At 46.6% G+C, this 23306-nt stretch overlaps 1 protein-coding gene across 1 annotated transcript in view; it reads right to left on the bottom strand.

Annotated features, from left to right (window-relative positions):
- Window positions 1-790: 790 nt before the first annotated feature.
- The window catches only part of gfod1 (glucose-fructose oxidoreductase domain containing 1), a 148952-nt gene continuing 126436 nt past the window's right edge, over window positions 791-23306 (bottom strand). The window contains exon 2 of the mRNA XM_072509584.1: window positions 791-8439. Coding sequence (XP_072365685.1) covers window positions 7520-8439 — 920 coding nt within the window. The 3' untranslated portion in view covers window positions 791-7519. The remainder of the gene's footprint in view (window positions 8440-23306) is intronic.

Consider the following 23306-nt stretch of genomic DNA (forward strand, 5'->3'; position numbering starts at 1 on the left):
TTAGTCCCAATCCTCAATTCTTCCCATAATCCTTGCAATTTATTTTCCTTTGATTATTTATCCAATTTCCTTCTGTATCTGTATCCACCATCTTTTCAGACAGTCCATTCCAAATCCCAAGCTCTCACTGCATCAAAAAGACTTTCCTCTGGGCCTTTTACCAATCACTTACATCAATGTCTTTCTCATCGACAACATCCCAGAGAGATGTAACTTCTTTTTAGCAGCAATTCCAACCTAGTTATTTGTGTTTTCCGCCTCAAGTAGTCCATTGCACAAAGCTATATTATCGTACTCAAATTAAGTTTTGTGGTAAAAAAAATAGTCATATTTCAAAATAAATTGTTCTTAACTTTTTTCAGTTACCTTTTCAGCAGCTCCCAGTGACTCTCCTACAGAGAAGTGGTTTCCTCTGCCATGATGCCAGTGTTGGGCCGACGTTTTGAGAATCCATTATTGGATGCAAATCGGATTATTTTTTACATTGCTTTTCAAATGAAAATAATATTTACAGGATACCTACCTACTTTTGGCTCTTTTTGGCTGTTGATTGTATGTGCCTTTGGTGTACGGAATGGCCAAAGGAAGCAATTTTAGCCCTTAGTTATTTTAGAATGGTGGGGCAATTTTTACTCCCAACTGGGAGCAAATGGCAAGAATTTGGGCCCCTCCCCACAATTTTCTGTGCTGACTCAGAGCCTGCGCAGACCAGCTGGCAAGGCGATTACTCTTGCCAGCTGGTCTGCGCAGGCTCTGAGTCAGCACAGAAAATTGTGGGGAGGGGCCCAAATTCATCACCTCACTCCTCTGCTCTGAGGTCCCCACCTCCTTCAAGAAGACCACCATAATACCAGTACCAAAGAAGAACAAGGTAGCCTGCCTCAACAACTACCGACCAGTGGCCCTAACGTCTGTTATCATGAAATGCTTCGAGCGGAAGTCATGAGACGGATCACTGCCAGTCCCAGACGGTCTTGATCCACTGCAGTTTGCCCATCACCACAACCGGTCCACAGCAGATGCTATCTCACTGGCTCTGAAATCAACACTAGAACACCTTGACAACAAGGACACCTATGTAAGACTTCTGTCCATAGACTACAGCTCCGCCTTCAACACCATTATCCCAACAAGACTAATAACCAAACACTGCAATCTTGGACTTGACCCCTCCCTCTGTAGCTGGATCCTTGACTTCCTCACCAACAGACCACAATCTGTCAGGATAGGCAACAGCACCTCCTCCACAATAGTCCTCAAAACCGGAGCCCCGCAAGGATGTGTGCTCAGTCCTCTACTGTGCTCCCTATACACACATTACTGTGTGGCAAGATTTAACTCCAACTCAATCTATATGTTTGCGGATGATACGACTGTGGTGGGCCGTATCTCAAACAAAGACGAATCAGACTACAGAAGGGAGATAGATCACTTGGTTACATGGTGTACTGAAAACAACCTCTTTCTAAATGTTGGAAAGACCAAGAAACTGATCATCGACTTCAGGAAGCATAGCATGACGCACACTCCCGTCTGCATCAATGGCTCCGAAGTGGAGATGGTCGATAGCTTTAAGTTCCTGGGGGTCACCATCACCAACAGTCTGTCCTGGTCCACTCACGTTGATGCAACAGTCAAGAAAGCCCAACAGCATCTCTACTTCCTATGGAAGCTAACAAAATTTGGCATGTCTGCATCGACTCTCACAAACTTCTACAGATGTGCGATAGAGCGCATCCTATCCGACTGCATCACAGCCTGGTATGGCAACTGCTCGGTCCAAGATTGCAAGAAACTGCAGAGTGTGGTGAACTCAGCCCAATGCATCACACAAGCTTGACACCCCCACATTGATTCTGTATACACCTCCCGCTGCCTCAGGAAGGCAGACAGCATTATCAGAGACCCCTTCCACCCAGGCATTGCTTTCTTCCAGACCCTTCCATCAGGCAGAAGGTACAGAAGTCTAAAGACTCGTACATCCAGACATAGGAACAGCTTCTTCCCCACAGCTACAAGACTCAACGATTCCCCCTCGGACTGATCTGTTCCCTGTAAGAACACTATTCACAACGCCCTTTGCTGCTCTTGCTCATGTATTTGCTTAGTTTGGCCCCTTGTTCCGCACTGTAACCAATCACTGTTTGTCAATGTTCTCTGTTGGTTATTCTTTTCTCTACTATGTACGTACTGTGTATGTTCCCTCGGCCGCAGAAAAATACTTTTCACTGCACTTCGGTACATGTGACAATAAATCAAATCAAATCAAATCAACTTGTTGGTATATGCTAATGAGGGGCGAAACTCTATGGTGGGTGCATGGATTATTAAAATTACTCCTATTTGTACATTCCAAATGCACCAGTGCTGAAGGACGGGTGAAATAACATGGATACCATTTTGGGCTTTTTGTGCTATCACAAATTCAAAGCCTTGGAGAAAAGAGCATGACGTTTGTATTTTTTCATGTTCTAGCAAAGCAGAAAGATTATAGTGATTTCCTCTGTGACTGCACAGAAATCCCTCAAAGAAAAACCCTGAATTTCCAATTGAAAGGGTCAGCATACATACTTGTTATTTTTCAACACAATATAACTTTAAGGGTGAAATTTACTTCACATGATTTGTAGAATGTTGAGCAATAGTTTCACCATGGAACAAAACGCGCTAACCAATTGCGCCACAGGGACTGGGAAAGGAGAATGTTACGAATGGGATAGGAATAAGCATTGCAACTTGACAGGATCTGCTTCTGTTGACATTGTAGGCCTTTTTTTAAAAATAGGGATCATTTGAGGGGTCCTGCTAAGTGCCGAAAGCATTTCAAATGTACATTTAAAAAAGTAAAATTAGTCGGTTTTACTGCCCTGCAGTGGTATCGATTTCATTTACATCAATTTTTGCCTCCTGTGAAGCAAGGTTGCATGAAACCTTTTTCCTAATTTGATTGGACTCATGGAGAAATATTCAGTGTCACTCTGCCTAATGTTCCCTGGCACCTATTCCCCTGGCACCTATTCACACATGCTTCCTGATGATTGCCAGCTGCATCTTCTCGGTGAACTAGGGCTCGTCGGGGTTGGGTTTAGAAATTGGAGGGAGAGTTACATGCTTTCCTCACAGTATCTGGGTGGAAAGCTACACATTCTGGAGGGGAGGGGATACATTGAACATATCCTAATATACTAGTAGCCCTACCTTGTAAACTCAAATTAAATTTCACTATATGTGTTCCAAATATCTGAAACTTAAGATTTTAAAAAATGTCCTTTAGAAGGAAGAAAGATATTCTGTCATGCAAACTATCACAACCATTTACCTCATTAGCATTCTTTATGTAACAGCATTAAAAGCTTTTGTTGACAAGGGGTAGAGGAATTGGATTTTAGAAGTCCTGCTCTTCAATCTCATAACAATTTTTATTTATATTATATATTTAAACTTTGAGATTTTATCCTCTTTTGCTGCACCTTGGACTTTGGCAGAGGGGATAATCAAGTGAGTTATCAGCATCGCCACAACTCACTCACTGTCACCTTCTCAAGATCCATCAAGGATGGGCAACAACCCCAGCGGAGGGGGAGGCAGAGATAGTGGCGGTGATGGATGTGGAGAAGGCATTCGATAGGGTGGAGTGGGAGTGCTGAGGAGGTTTGGGTTCGGGGAGGGGTTTGTCAGATGGGTCAGACTCCTATATGGGGCCCCAGTGGCAAATGTAGTCACAAACTGGCAAAGATCGGAGTATTTTCGGCTACACAGGGGAACAAAACAGGGGTGTCCCCTGTCCCCATTACTGTTCACATTGGCAACTGAACCACTGGCCATAGCATTGAGGGACTCTAAGAAATGGAGGGGGGTGGTTAGAGGGGGAGAGGAGCATCGAGTGTCACTCTACGCTGATGACTTACTGCTATATGTTGCGGACCCTGTAGAGGGGATGCCAGAGGTTATGCAGATAATGAGGGAGTTTGGAGATTTCTCGGGATGCAGGCTAAATATGGGGAAGAGTGAGCTTTTTGTAATACACCCCGGGGACCAGTGAAGAGGAATATACGCTCTGCCATTAAGGAGAGTGGAAAGGAGCTTCCGATACTTGGGGATCCAGGTAGCTAGGAATTGGGGAACTCTACACAGACTTAATCTGATGGGACTGGTGGAGCAGATGGAGGAGGATTTCAAGAGGTGGGATATGCTGCCGCTCTCATTGGCGGGCAGAGTGCAGGCGGTAAAAATGATAGTCCTCCCAAGGTTTCTTTTCGTGTTTCAGTGTCTCCCCATTCTGATCACTAAGGCCTTTTTCAAAAAAATAGATAGGAGCATTATGAGCTTTGTGTGGGCAGGGAAGACCCCGAGGGTAAAGAGGGGATGCCGCCAATGGTTCGTAAGTGGATGAGGGAGGGAGAGGGGGCAGCGTGGAAGAGGCTGGAGATGGCGTCCTGTAAAGGAACAAGCCTAAAGGCACTGGTGACGGCGCCGCTGCCGCTTTCCCCGAAAAGGTATACCACAAACCCAGTGGTGGTGGCAACCTTGAGGATCTGGGGGCAGTGGAGGTGACACAGGGGGGTGACGGGTGCCTCGGTGTGGTCCCCGATCAGGAATAACCACAGGTTTGTCCCAGGAAGGATGGACGGGGGGTTCCAGAGTTGGCAACGAGCAGGAATTAGGAGACTGAGGGACCTGTTTATTGACGGGACGTTTGCAAGCCTGGGAGCGCTGGAGGAAAAATATGAGTTGCCCCCGGGGAATATCTTCAGATATATGCAAGTGAGGGCATTTACGAGGCAACAGGTGAGGGAATTTCTGCAGCTCCCGACACACGGGATCCAGGACAGAGTGATTTTGGGGGTATGGGTCGGGGAGGGCAAAGTGTCTGAAATATATCAGGAGATGAGAGATGAGGGGGAGGCGCTGGTAGAGGAGCTGAAGGGAAAATGGGAAGAAGAGCTGGGGGAGGAGATTGAGGAGGGGCTGTGGGCTGATGCCCTAAGTAGTGTAAACTCCTCGTCTTCGTGTGCCAGGCTTAGCTTGATTCAATTTAAGGTTCTACATAGAGCACATATGACGGGAGCAAGAATGAGCAGGTTCTTTGGAGTGGCGGACAGGTGCAGGAGGTGCTCGGGAAGCCCGGCGAACCACACACATATGTTCTGGTCATGTCCGGCATTGGATGAGTACTGGAGGGGAGTGGCAAAGGTGATCTCAAAGGTGGTGAAGGTCCGGGTCAAGCCAGGCTGGGGGTTAGCGATATTTGGGGTAGCGGAAGAGCCAGGAGCGCAGGAGGCGAAAGAGGCCGATATTCTGGCCTTTGCGTCCCTGATAGCCTGACGAAGGATCCTACTTATGTGGAAGGAAGTGAAACCCCCTGGCGTGGAGGCCTGGATAATCGACATGGCAGGGTTCATAAAGCTGGAACGAATGAAATTTGCGCTGAGAGGATCAACTCAGGGGTTCTCCAGGCGGTGGCAACCGTTCCTTGACTATCTCGCGGAACATTAAGGGAAAATAGATCGACAGCAGCAGCAACCCGGGGGGGGGGGGAGCACTATTTTTTGGCACTTTGTTAGTTCACCATATTATTTAAATAATGTTAATTATCAGTTATTGTATTATTTTTATGTTGATTTGTAAAAACGGAAAAATTTTGTTTGAAAACTTTAATAAAATATATTTTTAAAAAAGGATGGGCAACAACTGCTGGCCTTACCAACGATGCTCAAATCCCATGAAAAAATAAAGAAAAAACCTTAATCAATGCTGTAAGTACTGCCTCACGGCGCCCAGGATCCGGGTTCAATCCCGGCCCCAGGTCACTGTCCGTGTGGAGTTTGCACATTCTCCCCGCGTTTGCGTGTGTATCATCCCACAACCGAAAAAGATGTCTGGGGTAGGATGAATTGGCCACGCTAAATTTCCCCCTTAATTGGAAAAAAAGAATTGGGTACTCTAAATTTATTTTAAAAACTCACTGCTGCAAGTACAAGAAGTGATGAGAATGGACCTGAGCAGAACCCATGCTTGCTGATTATTTTCGACTCACAACTTCTCAATTGCTCAATGGTTTTCCTAATAGCCCCATTGAGACAAACAATTTATCACCTGGGGAAATCTAGATGCAAATGTTAATGAAGGGATTGCCCCTTTAATTTATCCATCAGTTCATTTGATTTTGTTTACTTGGTTATTTATGTTAATTGAAATAGTCGGTCAGTTTATGACACAGTTTACGCACCAATGAGCCTTGCCTCCTTGCGATTTCTGTATACATACTTGTGTAATGTTTGTGTTTCAGCTTGAGAAATTATACGGCACATAATTGGGAAAGCAGCACCAGATTCTTTTTATTCATTCTCGGGATGTGGACAAAGCTGACATTTATCGTCGATACCCGGTGGCCCACAGAAGGTGGTGGACACTTTTCTTGAATGTCCGGTAGCCCAACTGCGTGGCTGTTAAACGTTACTCACACTGATGTAGGACAGGAGTCACATTTCAGCCAGATTCCTTTCTGTGTACAATATTGGTGAACTATGTGTTTTTTTTGACAATTGGACAGCTTCCGGCATTGCTTTTTTTTTAACGTTTCTAGAATCTGCTTTAAACTACATTTTCAAGCTACCAACGTGTGGCTTGAGCTCACATTCGCTGGTTTATTAGTCCGGGCCTTTGGATTACTAGTTCAGTAACATTACCACAGCACTATTGTACAGCATATATTATTTAACAATTTTGTTTTTCAAAATGCATTTTTAAATTTTTAATTCCCCACTTTATCCTTTCCTTCTTTGAGTCCCCTCATAATAAGCACCTTTTCAACAGGTAACTTTCAACTGTTCACCTATAATGCTCCTCGACCAATCACCAAAGAATCTACATGTTTCCCATTACAGGAATCTATTCCGCCACGTCACTGCAAAAGCAATTAAGGTTGCAAATGCATTGCATAGTGAACTGCTAAGTCAGACCTGGACCTGACTGGCTGCAAAATGTTATGATTTTTAAAAAGACTTATCTTTGAGAGGTAACTTTTATGATTTTGCACTCCTCATACAGGTCTTTGCACAATGGCAATGCACAGAAGGTGTTCATGCATAGAGGTTCACACCTGTGGCTGTCAATTAAAATTAATCGATCTCTGAGTTCACGGACAGGTGCTCCAGTTCTGTACCGTTCTGTGCCTGGAGTGAAACATTTGCCCCATTACAAACAAAGTGATCTCCAATGCAAGTCACATGAATCACTGGAAAGTTAGTCACATGATCATGAAACCATTGTCTTTTCAAAAGCTTACAATGACCACCAATTGGGATGGTCCTCAGTAGTTATTGATACTTGTCTGCTTTAACAACATTTTTGTTACCAGACACCACTTTAATCTGACTTGGTATGTTGCTAATGAACTCTGTAGCTGTGTCAATATTTATTGAAACCGGGAAGTCCCAGAGATGTGGCATTAACATCCAAAGGTATTAATTCCTTTTACATTCTGAGTCTACTTGTCATAAGAAGTTGTTAAAAGCAGTTAGTATAACAGTGACATTCGGCTGCGGCGCATAGCCTCACTAATCAAATATGCAGGGCTAATCTCAGGCTCTTCTGTCATAATCACAATGTTTTGCCATTCACCAGTCTCATTTGATTTTTTAATGGTGTCCACAACACACAGTGCATACAAACAATCCTCAAATGTTGCTGCCATAGTTAGTGGTTTCCCATCCCAGGTCCGTCGATCTTCTTGGTCTTGAAATGCTTCCCGAATGGCTTGAACCATCATGATAGTACCCCTGAGAAATGGAGATGGGATATCCCTGAATGCTTTTTCTGGGAGAAGGGCGTTACATACAGATGTTGAGTCTTCTAAAATCAATTCCTTTTGAGATGCACTATTTCTTTGTCCATACAAGTCGCTGCCATTTACCATTAATCGGCCAGTGGACCCCACCACGATGATTTCTTGTTTAAATTCCCCAGGGACATTGAAATTCAAAGTCACAGTACAGCACACGCCACCTTCTAAAACCATTTGAAAGGTGCAGAAGTCATCGCTGGTGATCTGACGTATCCCTCTGATATGTTCTGTCTGCTTCACAAATGTTTTCAGGAAGCCATGGACTTTGGCCGCTTTTTGGCTGGTCAGAAAAGTTAAGAGGTCAATGATGTAGCTTCCCACGGAATGTAGCCCTCCACCCCCCATCAGGTCATCACAGCTCCAGTTGTATTTCTTACCCAGAAGACTCCCACTGTGAACCTGAACCTCACAGATCAATAAGTCCCCCACGTAGCCCTCTTGAATCATTTGCTTCATCTTAACAAAAGCAGGGAGGAATCGGAGAACGTTACCCATTATACTCATGAGTTTGGGATAATAATGTGCTGCTGACATCATCCTAAACGCATCCAGAGGGGTCGCAGCTCTGTCGCAGATGACGTTTTTCCCAATTCCTAGTTGAAAATGAAAAGAAAATATATCAGCAATGCAGTCACAAGTACTTATGCCTACTGACAAGAACAGTGTTTAACCACAACCAGATAACAATTGATTTCTCAAATTCAATCAACAGTAGAGAAACCAAATATAGGAAGGCTCAAATTACTGCAGTAAAGATGAGTTCTAGACCTGCCTCTATAATTCTATTACTGCAGCCTTTAAATTTTTATTAGAAATGATCGCTTTCTGACTTGTACTACTGTGGTGAACCACGTTCCACTGTTACTCACTGCTGTATATATATATTCACTTGTATTGTTTGTTCCATTGTTACTTACTGTTGTTGTTGTTGCTTCTGTTGGCTCCGCCTGTGGCTCCGCCCCTCTGTCTTTGTATATAGTTGGCTGATCTGTGACCCTGCCCCCAGTGAGGGATCAGCAGCAGGCAGGCACACATCTCAGTGTACTAAATTGATGGATCATCAATAATAGACGAAGCGAGTTATAGAACTAAATTGTGGCTTTGGCAATATCTGCCTTGATACAGTTGAAGGCCAGGCAGGCCTCAGCCGTCAGGGGAAAATGGTGGATTTGATAAGTGGGCGGTGTGGAGGAATTTCTGGAGGTTAGCATCGTGGTCCTGCCGCAGATGGTGACATTATCCAGATACGGGAACGTGGCCCGCAGCCCGTACTGGTCTACCATTCGGTCCATCACTCGCTGGAAGACCGGGTCCCCTTCGGCGCCATCAATGGGGTCTCGGTCTTCCAGCAAGTGATGGACCGAATGGTAGGCCAGTACAGGCTGCGGGCCACGTTCCCGTATCTGGACAATGTCACCATCTGTGGCCATGACCAGCAGGACCACGATGCTAACCTCCAGAAATTCCTCCACAACGCCCACTTATCAAATCCACCATTTTCCCCCTGACGGCTGAGGCCTGCCTGGCCTTCAACCGCGTCAAGGCAGATGTTGCTAAAGCCACAATTTAGTTCTATAACTCGCTTCGTCTATTATTGATGGTCCATCAACTACCGATGGATGTTTTAGGCAGGTTGTAAAACTGGAGAGAGATGAAAATGAAGTTGGGGACTTTAACTTTATCATTTGGTGCTGATTTGATTTTTAGGCATAAACAGGGCAGTAGAAAAATGCAAATCAGCCTCAATAGTATTGACTATATAGCCATAAGTTGGGCGTGCTGCCCCCCCCGTCCCCCAGTCACCCACGCCCTTTCCTCCTTTACCATTAACCTCCCCCCAATTCAAAATGGACGGTTTCACATGTTCCCAGATATACTCAATTTGCCAGATATTTGCCCACTCACCTAACCTACCCATGTCCCCTTGTAGCCTCCACATGTCCTGTTTACAACTTATTTTCCTACCTACCTTTGTGTCGTCAGCAAATTTAACAACCTAACCTTCGACCCCTTCATCCAAGTCATTTATAGAAATTGTTAAACGTTGAGGCCTCAGCACTGATTACTATCTTCTAACCAGAAAATGACCCATTTACACGATCGCTGTTTCCTGGCCAATCTTCAATTCATACCAAAATATTATCCTCTGCACCATGATTTTTTATTTTCTGCAATAAACTTTGAAATGGAACCTTATCAAATGTCTTCTAGAAGTTAAAGTACACTATATCCACCGGTTCCCCTTTACCCACTGCACATGTTACTTATAGAACATAGAACAGTACAGCACAAAACAGGCCCTTTGGCCCTCGATGTTGTGCCGAACATTGTCCGAAACCAAGATCAAGCTATCCCACCCCCTGTCATTCTGGTGTGCTCCATGTGCCTATCCAATAACCGCTTGAAAGTTCCTAAAGTGTCCGACTCCACTATAACAGCAGGCAGTCCATTCCACACCCTAACCACTCTCTGAGTAAAGAACCTACCTCGGACATCCCTCCTATATCTCCCACCCTGAACCTTATAGTTATGTCCCCTTGTAACAGCTACATCCACCCGAGGAAATAGTCTCTGAATTTCCACTCGATCTATCCCCCTCATCATCTTATGAAATGAACTGAAAATGAAAATCGCTTATTGTCACAAGTAGGCTTCAAATGAAGTTACTGTGAAAATCCCCTAGTCGCCACATTCCGGCGCCTGTTCGGGGAGGCTGGTACAGGAATAAACCTCTATTAAGTCGCCTCTCATCCTCCTCCGCTCCAAAGAGAATAGCCCTAGCTCCCTCAACCTTTCCTCATAAGACTTATCCTGCAAACCAGGCAGCATTCTGGTAAATCACCTTTACACCCTTTCCAATGCTTCCACATCCTTCCTATAGTGAGGTGACCAGAACTGCACACAATACTCCAAATGCGGTCTCACCCGGGTAATGTACAGTTGCAGCATAACCCCGCGGCTCTGAAACTCAAGCCCCCTGTTAATAAACGCTAACACACTATAGGCCTTCTTCACGGCTCTATCCACTTGAGTGGCAACCTTCAGAGATCTGTGGACATGAACCCCAAGATCTCTCTGTTCCTCCACATTCCTCAGAACCCTGCCGTTGACCCTGTAATCCGCATTCAAATTTTTTCTACCAAAATGAATCACCTCGCACTTATCAGGGTTAAACTCCATCTGCCATTTTTCAGCCCAGCTCTGCATCCTATCAATGTCTCTTTGCAGCCTACAACAGCCCTCCACCTCATCCACTACTCCACCAATCTTGGTGTCATCAGCAAATTTACTGACCCATCCTTCAGCCCCCTCCTCCAAGTCATTGATAAAAATCACAAATAGCAGAGGACCCAGCACTGATCCCTGTGGTACACCGCTGGTAACTGGTCTCCAGTCTGAACATCTTTCATTTACCACCACCCTCTCTCTTCTATGTGATAGCCAGTTACTTATCCAATTGGCCAAATTTCCCTCTATCCCACACCTCCTTACTTTTTTCATGAGCCGACCATGGGGAACCTTATCAAACCCCTTGCTAAAATTCATGTGTACGACATCAACTGCTCTACCTTCATCTACACACTTAGTTACCTCCTCAAAGAATTCAATCAAATTTGTGAGGCAAGACTTACCCTTCACAAATCCATGTTCCCAGATTAAGCTGCATCTTTCCAAATGGTCATAAATCCTATCCTTCAGGACCTTTTCCATTAACTTACCGACCACCGAAGTAAGACTAACCAGCCTATAATTACCAGGGTCATTCCTATTCCCTTTCTTGAACAGAGGAACAACATTCGCCACTCTCCAGTCCTCTGGCACTATCCCAGTGGACAGTGAGGACCCAAAGATCAAAGCCAAAGGCTCTGCAATCTCATCCCTTGCCTCCCAAAGAATCCTTGGATATATCCCATCTGGCCCAGGGGACTTGTCGACCCTAAGCTTTTTCAAAATTGCTAATACATCCTTCCTCAGCCCATCTACCTCCTCCAGCCTACCCATCTGTATCACACTCTCATCCTCAAAAACATGGCCCCTCTCCTTGGTGAACACTGAAGAAACGTATTCATTCAACGCCTCTCCTATTTCTTCTGATTCCATGCACAAGTTCCCACTGCTGTCCTTGACCGGCCCTACCTCACCCTGGTCATTCTTTTATTTCTCACATAAGAGTAAAAAGCCTTGGGGTTTTCCTTTATCCAACCTGCCAAGGACTTCTCATGCCCTCTCCTAGCTCTCCTAAGCCCTTTTTTTAGCTCATTCCTTGCTACCTTGTGACCCTCAAGCGACCCAACTGAACCTTGTTTTCTCATCCTTACATACGCTTCCTTTTTCCTCTTGACAAGACATTCAACCTATTTTATGAACCATGGTTCCCTCACACGGCCATTTTCTCCCTGCCTGACAGGGACATACCTATCAAGGACACTCAGTATTTGTTCCTTGGACAAGCTCCACTATTCATTTGTGCCTTGCAGAATGGGCAAATCATTTTCAAATGAGTTTCAACACAAATAAATGCGATATTGTACATGTTGGTCGGAAAAATTAGGAGGTCACTTATTACTTGGAAGATGCAATTTTTGATGGGGTAGCAAAAAAGCAAGTGAAGCACAAGGCTTTATTTCTGGAAGGATAAATAGAATTATAAATAAATAATATTTTAAGCAGCACTCTAAATGTGGTCTGGTCATGGTTTAATACAGTAAAGAAGTTTTGTTACACCTGTATTGAGCCATAATTAGACCACACTTAGAGTACTGCATTACGTTCTGGTCAGCATATTACAAAAAGGATATAGAGACACTGGAGAGGGTGCAGAGAAGATTTACAAGGATGATACCAGAAATGTGTGTATACACATCAGGAAAGGATTGATTGGCTGGGTCTCTTTTCCCTTGGAAAAAGGTGGCGGGGGAATGAACTAACAGATGTCTTTAAAATTATGAAAGGTTTGATTGAGTTAATACAGAGAGGTGGTCTCCTCTTGTGGGGAAGAGGCATCAATATAAGATAACCCAACGGGAATTCAGAAGAAATTTCTTTACCCAAAGAGCTGTGAGAATGGAACTCGCTGTCATGGGGAGTGGTTGAAATGAATGGTATAGACGTGTTTAAGAGAAAGTTAGACAAGCATATGAAGGAGAAAGGAATAGAGGAAAACAATGCTAGATTTGGATGGGGAAAGATGGGAGGAGGCTCAAGTTGAACATAAATGTTGGCATTTATGGTTGGGTGAGATGGCTTGTTTCTGTGCTGTATATTTGGGGAGGCAGTGGTATTATTATTGGACTAATAATCCAGAGACGCAGGGTCTGGGGACCCAGGTTCAAATCCCTCCAGGGAAGACGGTGAAGTTGGAATTCAATAAAAATCTGGAATTAAAAGTTTCATGATCAAACCATTGTTGATTGTTGTAAAAACCCATTTGGTTCACTAATGCATGTAAGGAAGAAAATTTGCCATCCTTATCTGGCCTACATGTGGCTCCAGATCCACAGCAATGTGGTTGACTATTAAAATGCCCTCTGAAATAGCCTAACAAGCCACTCAGTTCAAGGGCAATGGGGGATGTGCAATAAATGCTGGCCCAGTCAGTGACATTGGCATCCATGAATGATTTTTTAAAAAATCCAATGTAATCCTATTTAAATTTGTCTAGTCCACCTCAGATACTGCAATTCAAATATTCTGTCCTCAGTATGAATTAAAGTATAACACTACAAAGGCCTATTTTAATGCTGGATTATGAACTAAGCATTTTTTGTTTTGTGAACCTGTTGTACTGGTCAATTTGTTTTTCATTTTTCCTTTAATGTGGCTCTTTGGACTATATCATTAAAAATCATTAGGAAAAAAGAGACTACATTAAACAGCTCAGAAAAATATTGTTTGAAGTTGATTTATATTCCAGCATAAAGAAAAAATTTGCCAAATTAGATTAAAGTGACGTCAAGGATAGAACTTTGAATATTTTTTTGTGTGTGTTTGCATTTTTAAGCAGCAAATCAAATCTGCTACTCCAATTTGGCCATCAATCACTGCTGTGTTTTATTTATAATCACATCTACTAAACTCCCACAAAGTTATTTTTGCTGCTCATTCTTGTTTTCTAACATGTTCATCAACTCCCTAGCATTTTAAAGATTCTTGGATATTACACTTTATGACAAAACTGATTTATGGAGCTAAAAAATGGGATTATCACCACAATAAACTGAAGATGAAATGGGTTAATGTCATTTAATGTTTTTTTTAAGGGCGGCATGTGGCGCAGTGGATAGCACTGGGACTGCAGCGCTGAGGACCCGGGTTTGAATCCTGGCCCTGGGTCACTGTCCGTGCGGAGTTTGCACATTCTGCCCATGTCTGCGTGGGTTTCACCCCCACAACTCAAAGATGTGCAGGTTAGGTGGATTGGCCACGCTAAATTGCCCCTTAAGTGGAAAAATAAAAGTAATTGGGTACTCTAAATTTAAAAGAAAAACAAAATTAATGTTTTTTTTAAATAAACTTAGAGTATCTAATTATTATTTTTTTCCAATTAAGGGGCAATTTAGCGTGGCCAATCCACCTACCCTGCACATCTTTTGGGTTGTGGGGGTTAGACTCACACAGACACGGGGAGAATGTGCAAACTCCACATGGACAGTGACCCAGGGCCGGGATTGAACCCGGGCCCTTGGCACCGTGAGGCAGCAGTGCTAACCACTGCACCACCGTGCCGTCCTGTCATTTAATGTTAAAATATGACTCAAAATAGAATAAAGTCAAACCACCAAATGGGGAGCAGCAGTTGGATATTACCTTTCATCTCAGGCTTCAGTTTTACATGGGTGGTGAGATACATCTACTTTATCTCTCTCGTTCTCTCACTCTCTTTCTCTTTATCGGCCTGTCTCTTTCTCCGTCTCCCCATACTAGTTGTCATATTCCAAATTCAATTAACACAGGCAGTGTTATCTCTTTCTTTGTGGGAATGGGCTCACAGCATAAAGCTTAACTGAATAGTTGTTGGCACTAAATTGAAAACTTCACTCAGAGAAGCTGTAAGAATAACTGAACTGGAAATCAAAATGTGTTCCATTGCCTTGGTTAAGGAAGTGCAGAGGAGGAGAGAGGTCCAATAAACAAACCATAAGAAGCTACTGGTACTATGCGGCCATTTTGGCCATTACCATGAGTCAAGACCTGGTAAATTGGACTCAGTACTGCAAAACGTTCATTGACCCCAAAGGAGATGTCAAGATCAATTGATGCAATTCAAATGCATATTTGTCCAGTGAAGGCTGTTCAATTGTGGCATGCATATCACCCAAATACATTGCATCACATTCACTGAAACACTTCCCTCACTCTTATACGGCAACAAGAACCAGCAGGTCCTAACTGGCAGGGAACAGTCATGTCAGAATGCCCTGACCCCAAAGAGGGACAATGCTTGTGTTCCATGGATCAGCCATTGCTGAGGCAAGGTGGCACTCAAACAACAGAGGATGATAGAAGATCTTCATACATAATTCTCCTTCTCATATATCACATAACCTCATCCAAATTCTCTTCTGATTTACAAGCTGCAGATGGTGTAACCATGTACCTCTTATCTACTTAATACTTTCCCCCAGTCTCCTCTTCACAACTCTACTTTGGTGCTTTTCTCCTTTCAGATTGCCCAAACCTGCAACCTGGCCAGGCTGTCATGGAAGAGTAACAGATGGAAGAGCAAGATTACAGGAATGTTAAAGAAACTCCATCATTCAAACTCAATCTTGCAGCCAGACACTGTTTTTCCTTTAGAGAATAGCTTAGAGGCAAATGTGCGCATAGTGAGACAGCAGGCATAGGTAGTCTGTAGCCATGGCTTGGGACAATACAAGTACAGGTGCCCACTTCTTGAAGCATAGGGTCACATACGAGTTCTGCTGTAGAGGATCCATATAATCTCTTTGATTTAAAAAATAAATAAATTTAGAGTACCCAATTCATTTTTTCAAATTAAGGGGCAATTTAGCATGGCCAATCCATCTACCCTGCACATCTTTTGGATTGTGGGGGGGAAACCTACGCAAACATGGGGAGAATGTGTAAATTCCACATGGACAATGACCCAGGGCCGGGACTGAACTTGGGACCTCAGTGCCGTGAGGTGGCAATGCTAACCACTGCGCCACCGTGCTGCCCTATAAACTCTATGATGAAGCACACCACAGAAGTTCTGATGAAAGGTCATTAACTCTGTTTCTCTTTCCACTTCCTGAGAATTTCCAGCATTTTTGTTTGTTATTACAGAAGAAGGTTGAAAGGTATGCGCGGCACAATGCTTGTTGCATTGGAAAACCTTCCAGAAAGCTTGTGTGCAATGTTAAGTAGCATGGAGGAGTCCAGTACTAATTTTGCGTAGAGCTTGGAGCCGATGCTTTCCAGTGTGGGAATGGTGTCCATCTTTATGGCAGCACATGTGAACCCAATCATTATTCAACATCTGATGGCCAATGTATCAACTTCCATTACAGCGCAAGCTCCAACTGCCTTCTCTGCTTCCGGGTTCTTGCTTTGGTTCTTAAGTCTCCTGAGCGTAATGGCAATGCGGTGTTCCTAAAGCAACTTGTTCCTTAAGAGGGCTGAAAACCCAGGGGCAGGATAAATTCATGTTACAGTTAGGGGGCCAGTCAGTGAATGGAGCCCAATGCACAACTGAAGGATACCAACCCTTAAGGTTCAATGTTGTTCAATGGCAGTGATGTAAGTGGTAGTGTCAGAGGTGACACAGTCTCACACAATTAAATTGAGTTGTCACTCACGCTTGATAACGTCAGCAGTAAATAAAATGTCAATCACCTCTGGAGGGTCACTCAACACCTGGCTTCACGCCGCGCAAAAAATGCCAGCTTGGCCCTGCCAGCTGACAGGGCACCTGGGTAGTGCCAGACTGGCACCCAGGTGGCACTGCCATGGTGCCAGCCAGGCACTTCCAGAGTGCCCAGGTGGCACTGCCAGGGTGCCTAGGTGGTGCCAGAACTGCCAAGGTACCACCCTTCCCAGAACGCATGCACCAGGGGGGCTTCCAATCCTCTGGAAGACACACACAAGTGTCGTTCCTGCTGGTCTCCATTTGTGGAGACCCACACTGAATGGCGCTTGCCCAAGGTCTCCAAGGCATGGGAGTTAGATCCGACACCTTGATTAGGTCACGGGAACGCATATTAGAGTGAGACTCACTCTGATGTGCAGATTTTCCAGAAAGTATTCCCACCCACAATGGGATTTCCCGGCATCTACCGGTCACATTGTATCACGCTGCTTTTTGGGCGCAGTGCGACCGGTAGATCCCGCCCAATAATGCAGGATGTGGCAAAGGAAGCCAATGGAAGTGATACTCTTATGATTAGTTAGATGAGAATGGAACTACAAGGATTGTGTAGTCAACCATGTCAAAGGCTACAGAATAGTCAAAAAGGACAAGGGATAGAACAAAGAACAAAGAACAAAGAAATGTACAGCACAGGAACAGGCCCTTTGGCCCTCCAAGCCCGTGCCGACCATGCTGCCCGACTAAACTACAATCTTCTACACTTCCTGGGTCCGTATCCCTCTATTCCCATCCTATTCATGTATTGGTCAAGATGCCCCTTAAATGTCACTATCGTCCCTGCTTCCACCACCTCCTCCGGTAGCGAGTTCCAGGCACCCACTACCCTCTGAGTAAAAAACTTGCCTCGTACATCTACTCTAAACCTTGCCCCTCTCACCTTAAACCTATGCCCCCTAGTAATTGACCCCTCTACCCCGGGGAAAAGCCTCTGACTATCCACTCTGTCTATGCCCCTCATAATTTTGTAGACCTCTATCAGGTCACCCCTCAACCTCATTCGTTCCAGTGAGAACAAACCGAGTTTATTCAACCGCTCCTCATAATTAATGCCCTCCATACCAGGCAACATTCTGGTAAATCTCTTCTGCACCCTCTCTAAAGCCTCCACATCCTTCTGGTAGTGTGGCGACCAGAATTGAACACTATACTCCAAGTGTGGCCTAACTAAGGTTCTATACAGCTGCAACATGACTTCCCAATTCTTATACTCAATGCCCCGGCCAATGAAGGCAAGCATGCTGTATGCCTTCTCGACTACCTTCTCCACCTGTGTTGCCCCTTTCAGTGACCTGTGGACCTGTACTCCTAGATCTCTCTGACTTTCAATACTCTTGAGGGTTCTACCATTCACTGTATATTCCCTACCTGCATTAGACCTTCCAAAATGCATTACCTCACATTTGTCCGGATTAAACTCCATCTGCCATCTCTCCACCCAAGTCTCCAAACAATCTAAATCCTGCTGTATCCTCTGACAGTCCTCATCGCTATCCGCAATGTTTACTTTTGTCACAGTAACTGTCATGACCAGGTGAAGATGTTTCCTAAAAGTGATCCATCAGCTGAAGATTTGTAATTTATGAGTGATTCAATTTAAAAATAGCCCAGCAGACAAGGGCAAGATTCTCTGTTTGGGAGATTATGGGGTTAATTCTCTGTCGGGGGGTTCTCCATTCTGCCGACAGCACACCCTCGCCTGGGAGATTCCCGCTGCCAACAATGGCGCACCGCCGAGAAACAAGCGGCTGGGAGGCGTTCTTCCGCCGGAGAATTGCTACTGATTTGCGCTCCCAACAAAGCAATTTAGTATCCCTCACCATGCAAATTTATGCATGGCGTGCAATAAGAGGGATTTCCGAGGGGCCCTGCTATCGGGCCGACATTTTGAGTGGGTAGCCCAATAGCGAAGTCTCGAGGCCAGCCCTCCTGCAACATAAATGATTCCCCCAACACCCCCCTCCCGTATTGCAAAGCAGCCCTCTACCCCCCAACTCCCCCACCCTCCCACAAGGACACCCAAAATAGGGAACCCCCCACAGAGACCCCTAACTAAAGGGACCCCCCACAGGGATGCCCTAACTAGGGAGATCCCCCACAGGGACCCCCAAACTAAAGAAACCCAGAGAGACCCCCTAACTAAAGGACCCCTCCCAGGGACCCCCAAGCTAAAGGTACCCCTCAGTGCATCCCATCCCAGGTCATGCCATCAATTTAAGTTGTCACTCTCTTCCCTCTTCTTCTCAATTCATAGTGGCACTATTCTCTGCACTATCTGTTGCAACTATTCACAACACCATTCTCCACCTTCAGCACCACCACCCCAACTCCCCCCACCTTCACCCCCTCCCCTCCACTGGTCGTTGCCTTCACAGTCTTACCTCCCTCAGTTATGCTGGTAACCTAGTATTATAACTCGTCACCATGATTTTTGACTCCTATCTGAAGTTAAAGCTACTCTATGGGATAGAAATCTGTTGTACACTGGACTTTGGAATTTATCTGACAAAACCGTCATAAAGTATTGTGCCCAAAGGGTGCAGTAGAGTTGCATTCTCCAAAACTGTGGTAGCTTTGAATAGAAGCTGGATTTGGGTTATGTGGAACAACATAGACTTTTATAAATAAAACCAGATAAGCATTCACTAACAGTAAAATACCGACTGTCCATGTGAAAATGATGTGGAGTGATGTGTTTGAAACAAACCTGTTGGGCTTTAACCTGGTGTTGTAAGTCTTCTCAATGTGAAAATGGACAGATTCTTCCAGTATTATTTTCATACTTCCAATAAATGCTATTTTTAGAAATGGCAAATATCTGTATAGACATGCAATATATAATTCAGAAAGCATTAAAAACACCAGCATAAGATAAATATAGAAAATGAATCTGATATATTTTGCATTATAAACTATAAGCCTTGTGGCTGAGCTTGGCTCAATTGCTCTAAGCTCTGAATTTTTTTTAAAAGCCTTCTGAGTTGGAAGATTTTCAGTTCCAGCTCCACTCTGGGTCATGACCACATTATTGAGGTTGACACTCGAGGTAGAACTGAATAAGTATTGTATTATTGGAGGTATTTTCCTTCTGTGAAGTGTTAAACCAAGGTTCCACTTCGAGCAAACTAAAGATCCCTTGGCACTATTCAAAGAAGGCATGCAGTTCTCATACTCTGACAAATGTTCATCCCTCAACCAACACAACCAAAATAGATCAGCAGAGTGTGTGAACTTGCGACTTACCAATCAGGGGCGAAATTCTCCGGAAACAGCGCGATGTCCGCCGACTGGCACCCAAAACGGCGCAAATCAGACGGGCATCGCGCCGCCCCAAAGGTGCGGAATGCTCTGCATCTTTGGGGGCCGAGCCCCAACCTTAAGGGGCTAGGTAGGCGCCGGATGAATTTCCGCCCCGCCAGCTGGCGGAAAAGGCCTTTCGTGCCCCGCCAGCTGGTGCGGAAATGACATCTCCGGGCGGCGCATGCGCGGGAGCTTCAACGGCCGCTGACAGCTTCCCACGCATGCACAGTGGAGGGAGTCTCTTCTGCCTCCGCCATAGTGGAGACCGTGGCAGAGGCGGAAGGGAAAGAGTGCCCCCACGGCACAGGCCCGCCCGCGGATCGGTGGGCCCCGATCGCGGGCCAGGCCACCTTGGGGGCACCCCCCGGGGCCAGATCGCCCCGCGCCCCCCCCAGGACCCTGGAGCCCGCCCGCGCCGCCTTGTCCCGCCGGTAAGGTAGGTGGTTTAATTTACGCCGGCGGGACAGGCATTTCAGAGGCGGGACTTCGGCCCATCCGGGCCGGAGAATCGCGTGGGGGGGCCCGCCAGCCGGCGCGGCGCGATTCCCGCCCCTGCCGAATCTCCGGTGCCGGAGACTTCGGCAACCGGCTGGGGAGGGATTCACGCCAGCCCCCGGCGATTCTCCGACCCTTCGCAGCACCAGGGTCCCAGGTTCGATACCTGGCTTGGGTCACTGTCTTTGCGGAGTCTGCAAGCTCTCACTATGGCTGCGTGGGTTTCCTCTGGGTGCTCCGGTTTCCTCCCACAAGTCACGAAAGACGTGCTGTTAGGTAATTTAGACAGTCTGAATTCTCCCTCTGTGTATCCGAAAGGCACCGGAATGTGGCAACCAGGGGCTTTTCACAGTAACTTCAGTGCAGTGTTAATGTAAACCTACTTGTGACAATAAAGATTATTATTATAATTTACTGGCAGCATGGCGGCAGGATTGTCTGCTCCCATTGCTGTCAATGGGAATTCCCACTGAAACCATCCCACTCTGCCAGGAAACCCAGGGCAGGGGTGAGGTGCCAGAGAACTGCCGGAGAATTCCGGCCGTAATGTTGATATATGTTGATTTTAGTTTGTCACGGTAAAAACATTTGGTTATTTTGGACAGTCGTTGGGAAATTTATCCTTTTTAAAGTTACTGGTCTTTTTGGAGATTGTAACAATATTTTTCAGAAATATTGGGCGAGATTCTCCGCGGACCGGCGGGGCGGGCACCTCCGGCGCGAAGGAGTGGCGTGAACCACTCCGGCATCCTCCACACCTTCAAGGACTAGGCCGGCGCCGGAGTGGTTTGCGCCGCGCCAGTCGGCGTGGAAGGGGCTTGGCACCAAGCCAACCGGCGCCAAAGGGCCTCCGCCGGCTGGCGCGAGTTGGCACATGCGCGGGAGCGCCAGCGGTGCTGGCGTCATCCCAGTGCATGCGCAGGGGGGTTCATCTCCACATCGGCCATGGCGGAGGCTGACAGTAGCCGACGTGGAGGAATAGAGTGCCCCCACGGCACAGGCCCACCTGTGGATCGGTGGGCCCACGATCGCGGGCCAGGCCACCGTAGGGACACCTCCCGGGGCCAGATCCCCCCGCGCTCCCCCGAGGACTCCGGAGGCCGCCCACGGAGCCAAGCCCCGCCGGTAAGTACAGCGGCAGGACCGGCCGAAAACGGGCGGCCACTTGGCCCATCGCGGGGTGGAGAATCGCGGGGGCCGCTGCCAGTGGCCGCCGACTGGCGCGGCGCGATTCCCACCCCTGGCAAATCCCCCGCGCCGGAGATTTTGGCAGCCAGCGGGGGCGAGATTCACGCCGCCCACCGGCGATTCTCCGACCCGGCGGGGGGTCGGAGAATCCCGCCAATTTTATTTTTCAAAGTTGTGACTTTAAAGTATTGGCTTGCTTCGCATCAAAGAATTCTGCAACACCGAGAACAAAGTTGCTCATTCAAACACACTGGCCTACCCAGACCCTACTAGTACCCCTGACGTCCAATCTAATACATTGCAAGTAACTTAAGAGATGGGGGGCTGGATTCTCCAAACCCCGAGCCCGAAATGGCGGCCGGCGCCGGGGCGGGGAATCCAGTTCCCCGCATAGAATTGGGACCGGCGTCGGCTCCCTGATTATCCGGGGCCGGAAAAGCCACACGACCCCTTACCTGAGGCCATCGTTGGAGGCCCGCCCCGCCATTCTCCGCCCCCGACCGGCCGAAGTCCCGACGGCATGGATCTAATGTGGTCCTGCCGGTCGGGAAACCTGCGTGGCGGCTGCGGACTCAGTCCGTGGCTGCCCTGGTCTGGGGCGGGCCGATCGAAGGGCCTTATACGCAGCCAGGAAAGTTTGGGGCAGGCGGTCAGGGACGAGCGCGCGGCCGATCGGGGAGTCTATTTTTAGGGTCCTACTCTGTGGTCTGAGTCCACTATGGAGCACGGAGCGGCCGCTGGAGGTCACCGCCGTGCGCATGCGCGGCCTCTGACCCGGAAGTGCAGGGGCCCATATCTGCAGCAAAAGCTGCTCGATCCATGCCGGGTCCCTGCTAGCCCCCTGCAGGACTAGGAGTATGTGGCCCTTTCACAACAGTTTTTCTTTATTTTTTTGTGCTGTGCCTCTGTGATATAACAAAAAAATATTTCTTTATTCTCCTCCTGTTTCACATTTTCTCCCAAATTTACACCAACCAACAATAAACAATAATCAGTAACAAATATGTCAATTCCCATATCAATAACAACGATCCCATCCTCCCACCAAACCCCAAACATTAGCCCGCATGTTCACATAAACAACTGACAAAAAGGAATCAGGAATCACCCATAGCCACCATTAACACACACAGCCCCCCCCCCCCCCCCCCCCCCCCCCAACCCTCCACAACTAATGTTCGATGTTATCCAGTTCTTGAAAGTGCATAATGAATAATGCCCATGAATTGTAGAACCCCTCTAGCCTTCCTCTCAGTTCAAACTTAACCTCCTCAAGAGTCAAGAATTCCAACATGTCCCCCCGCCACGTCGGGGACACAGGCTGGAGAGGTTGCTCCCCAACACATCAGGATCCGCCTTCGGACGATCAACGAGGCGAAGGCTACAACATCTGCTCTGTATACCACCTTCAGCTGTATCAGCCCCAACCTTGCGCATGAGGTGGACGCATTCACTCTCCGGAGCACCTCACATCAGAACCCCTCCTCCATATCCTCTCCCAACTCTTCCTCCCACTTTGCTTTGATCCCTTCCAGTGGTGCCTTCTCCTCTTCCAAAATAGCTCCGTAAACCGCTGACACTGCCCCCTTCTCCAGTTCCCCTGTCGCC

This window comes from Scyliorhinus torazame, chromosome 6 (genome assembly GCF_047496885.1).
Source record: "Scyliorhinus torazame isolate Kashiwa2021f chromosome 6, sScyTor2.1, whole genome shotgun sequence".
In the NCBI taxonomy this organism is placed as follows: Eukaryota; Metazoa; Chordata; class Chondrichthyes; order Carcharhiniformes; family Scyliorhinidae; genus Scyliorhinus; species Scyliorhinus torazame.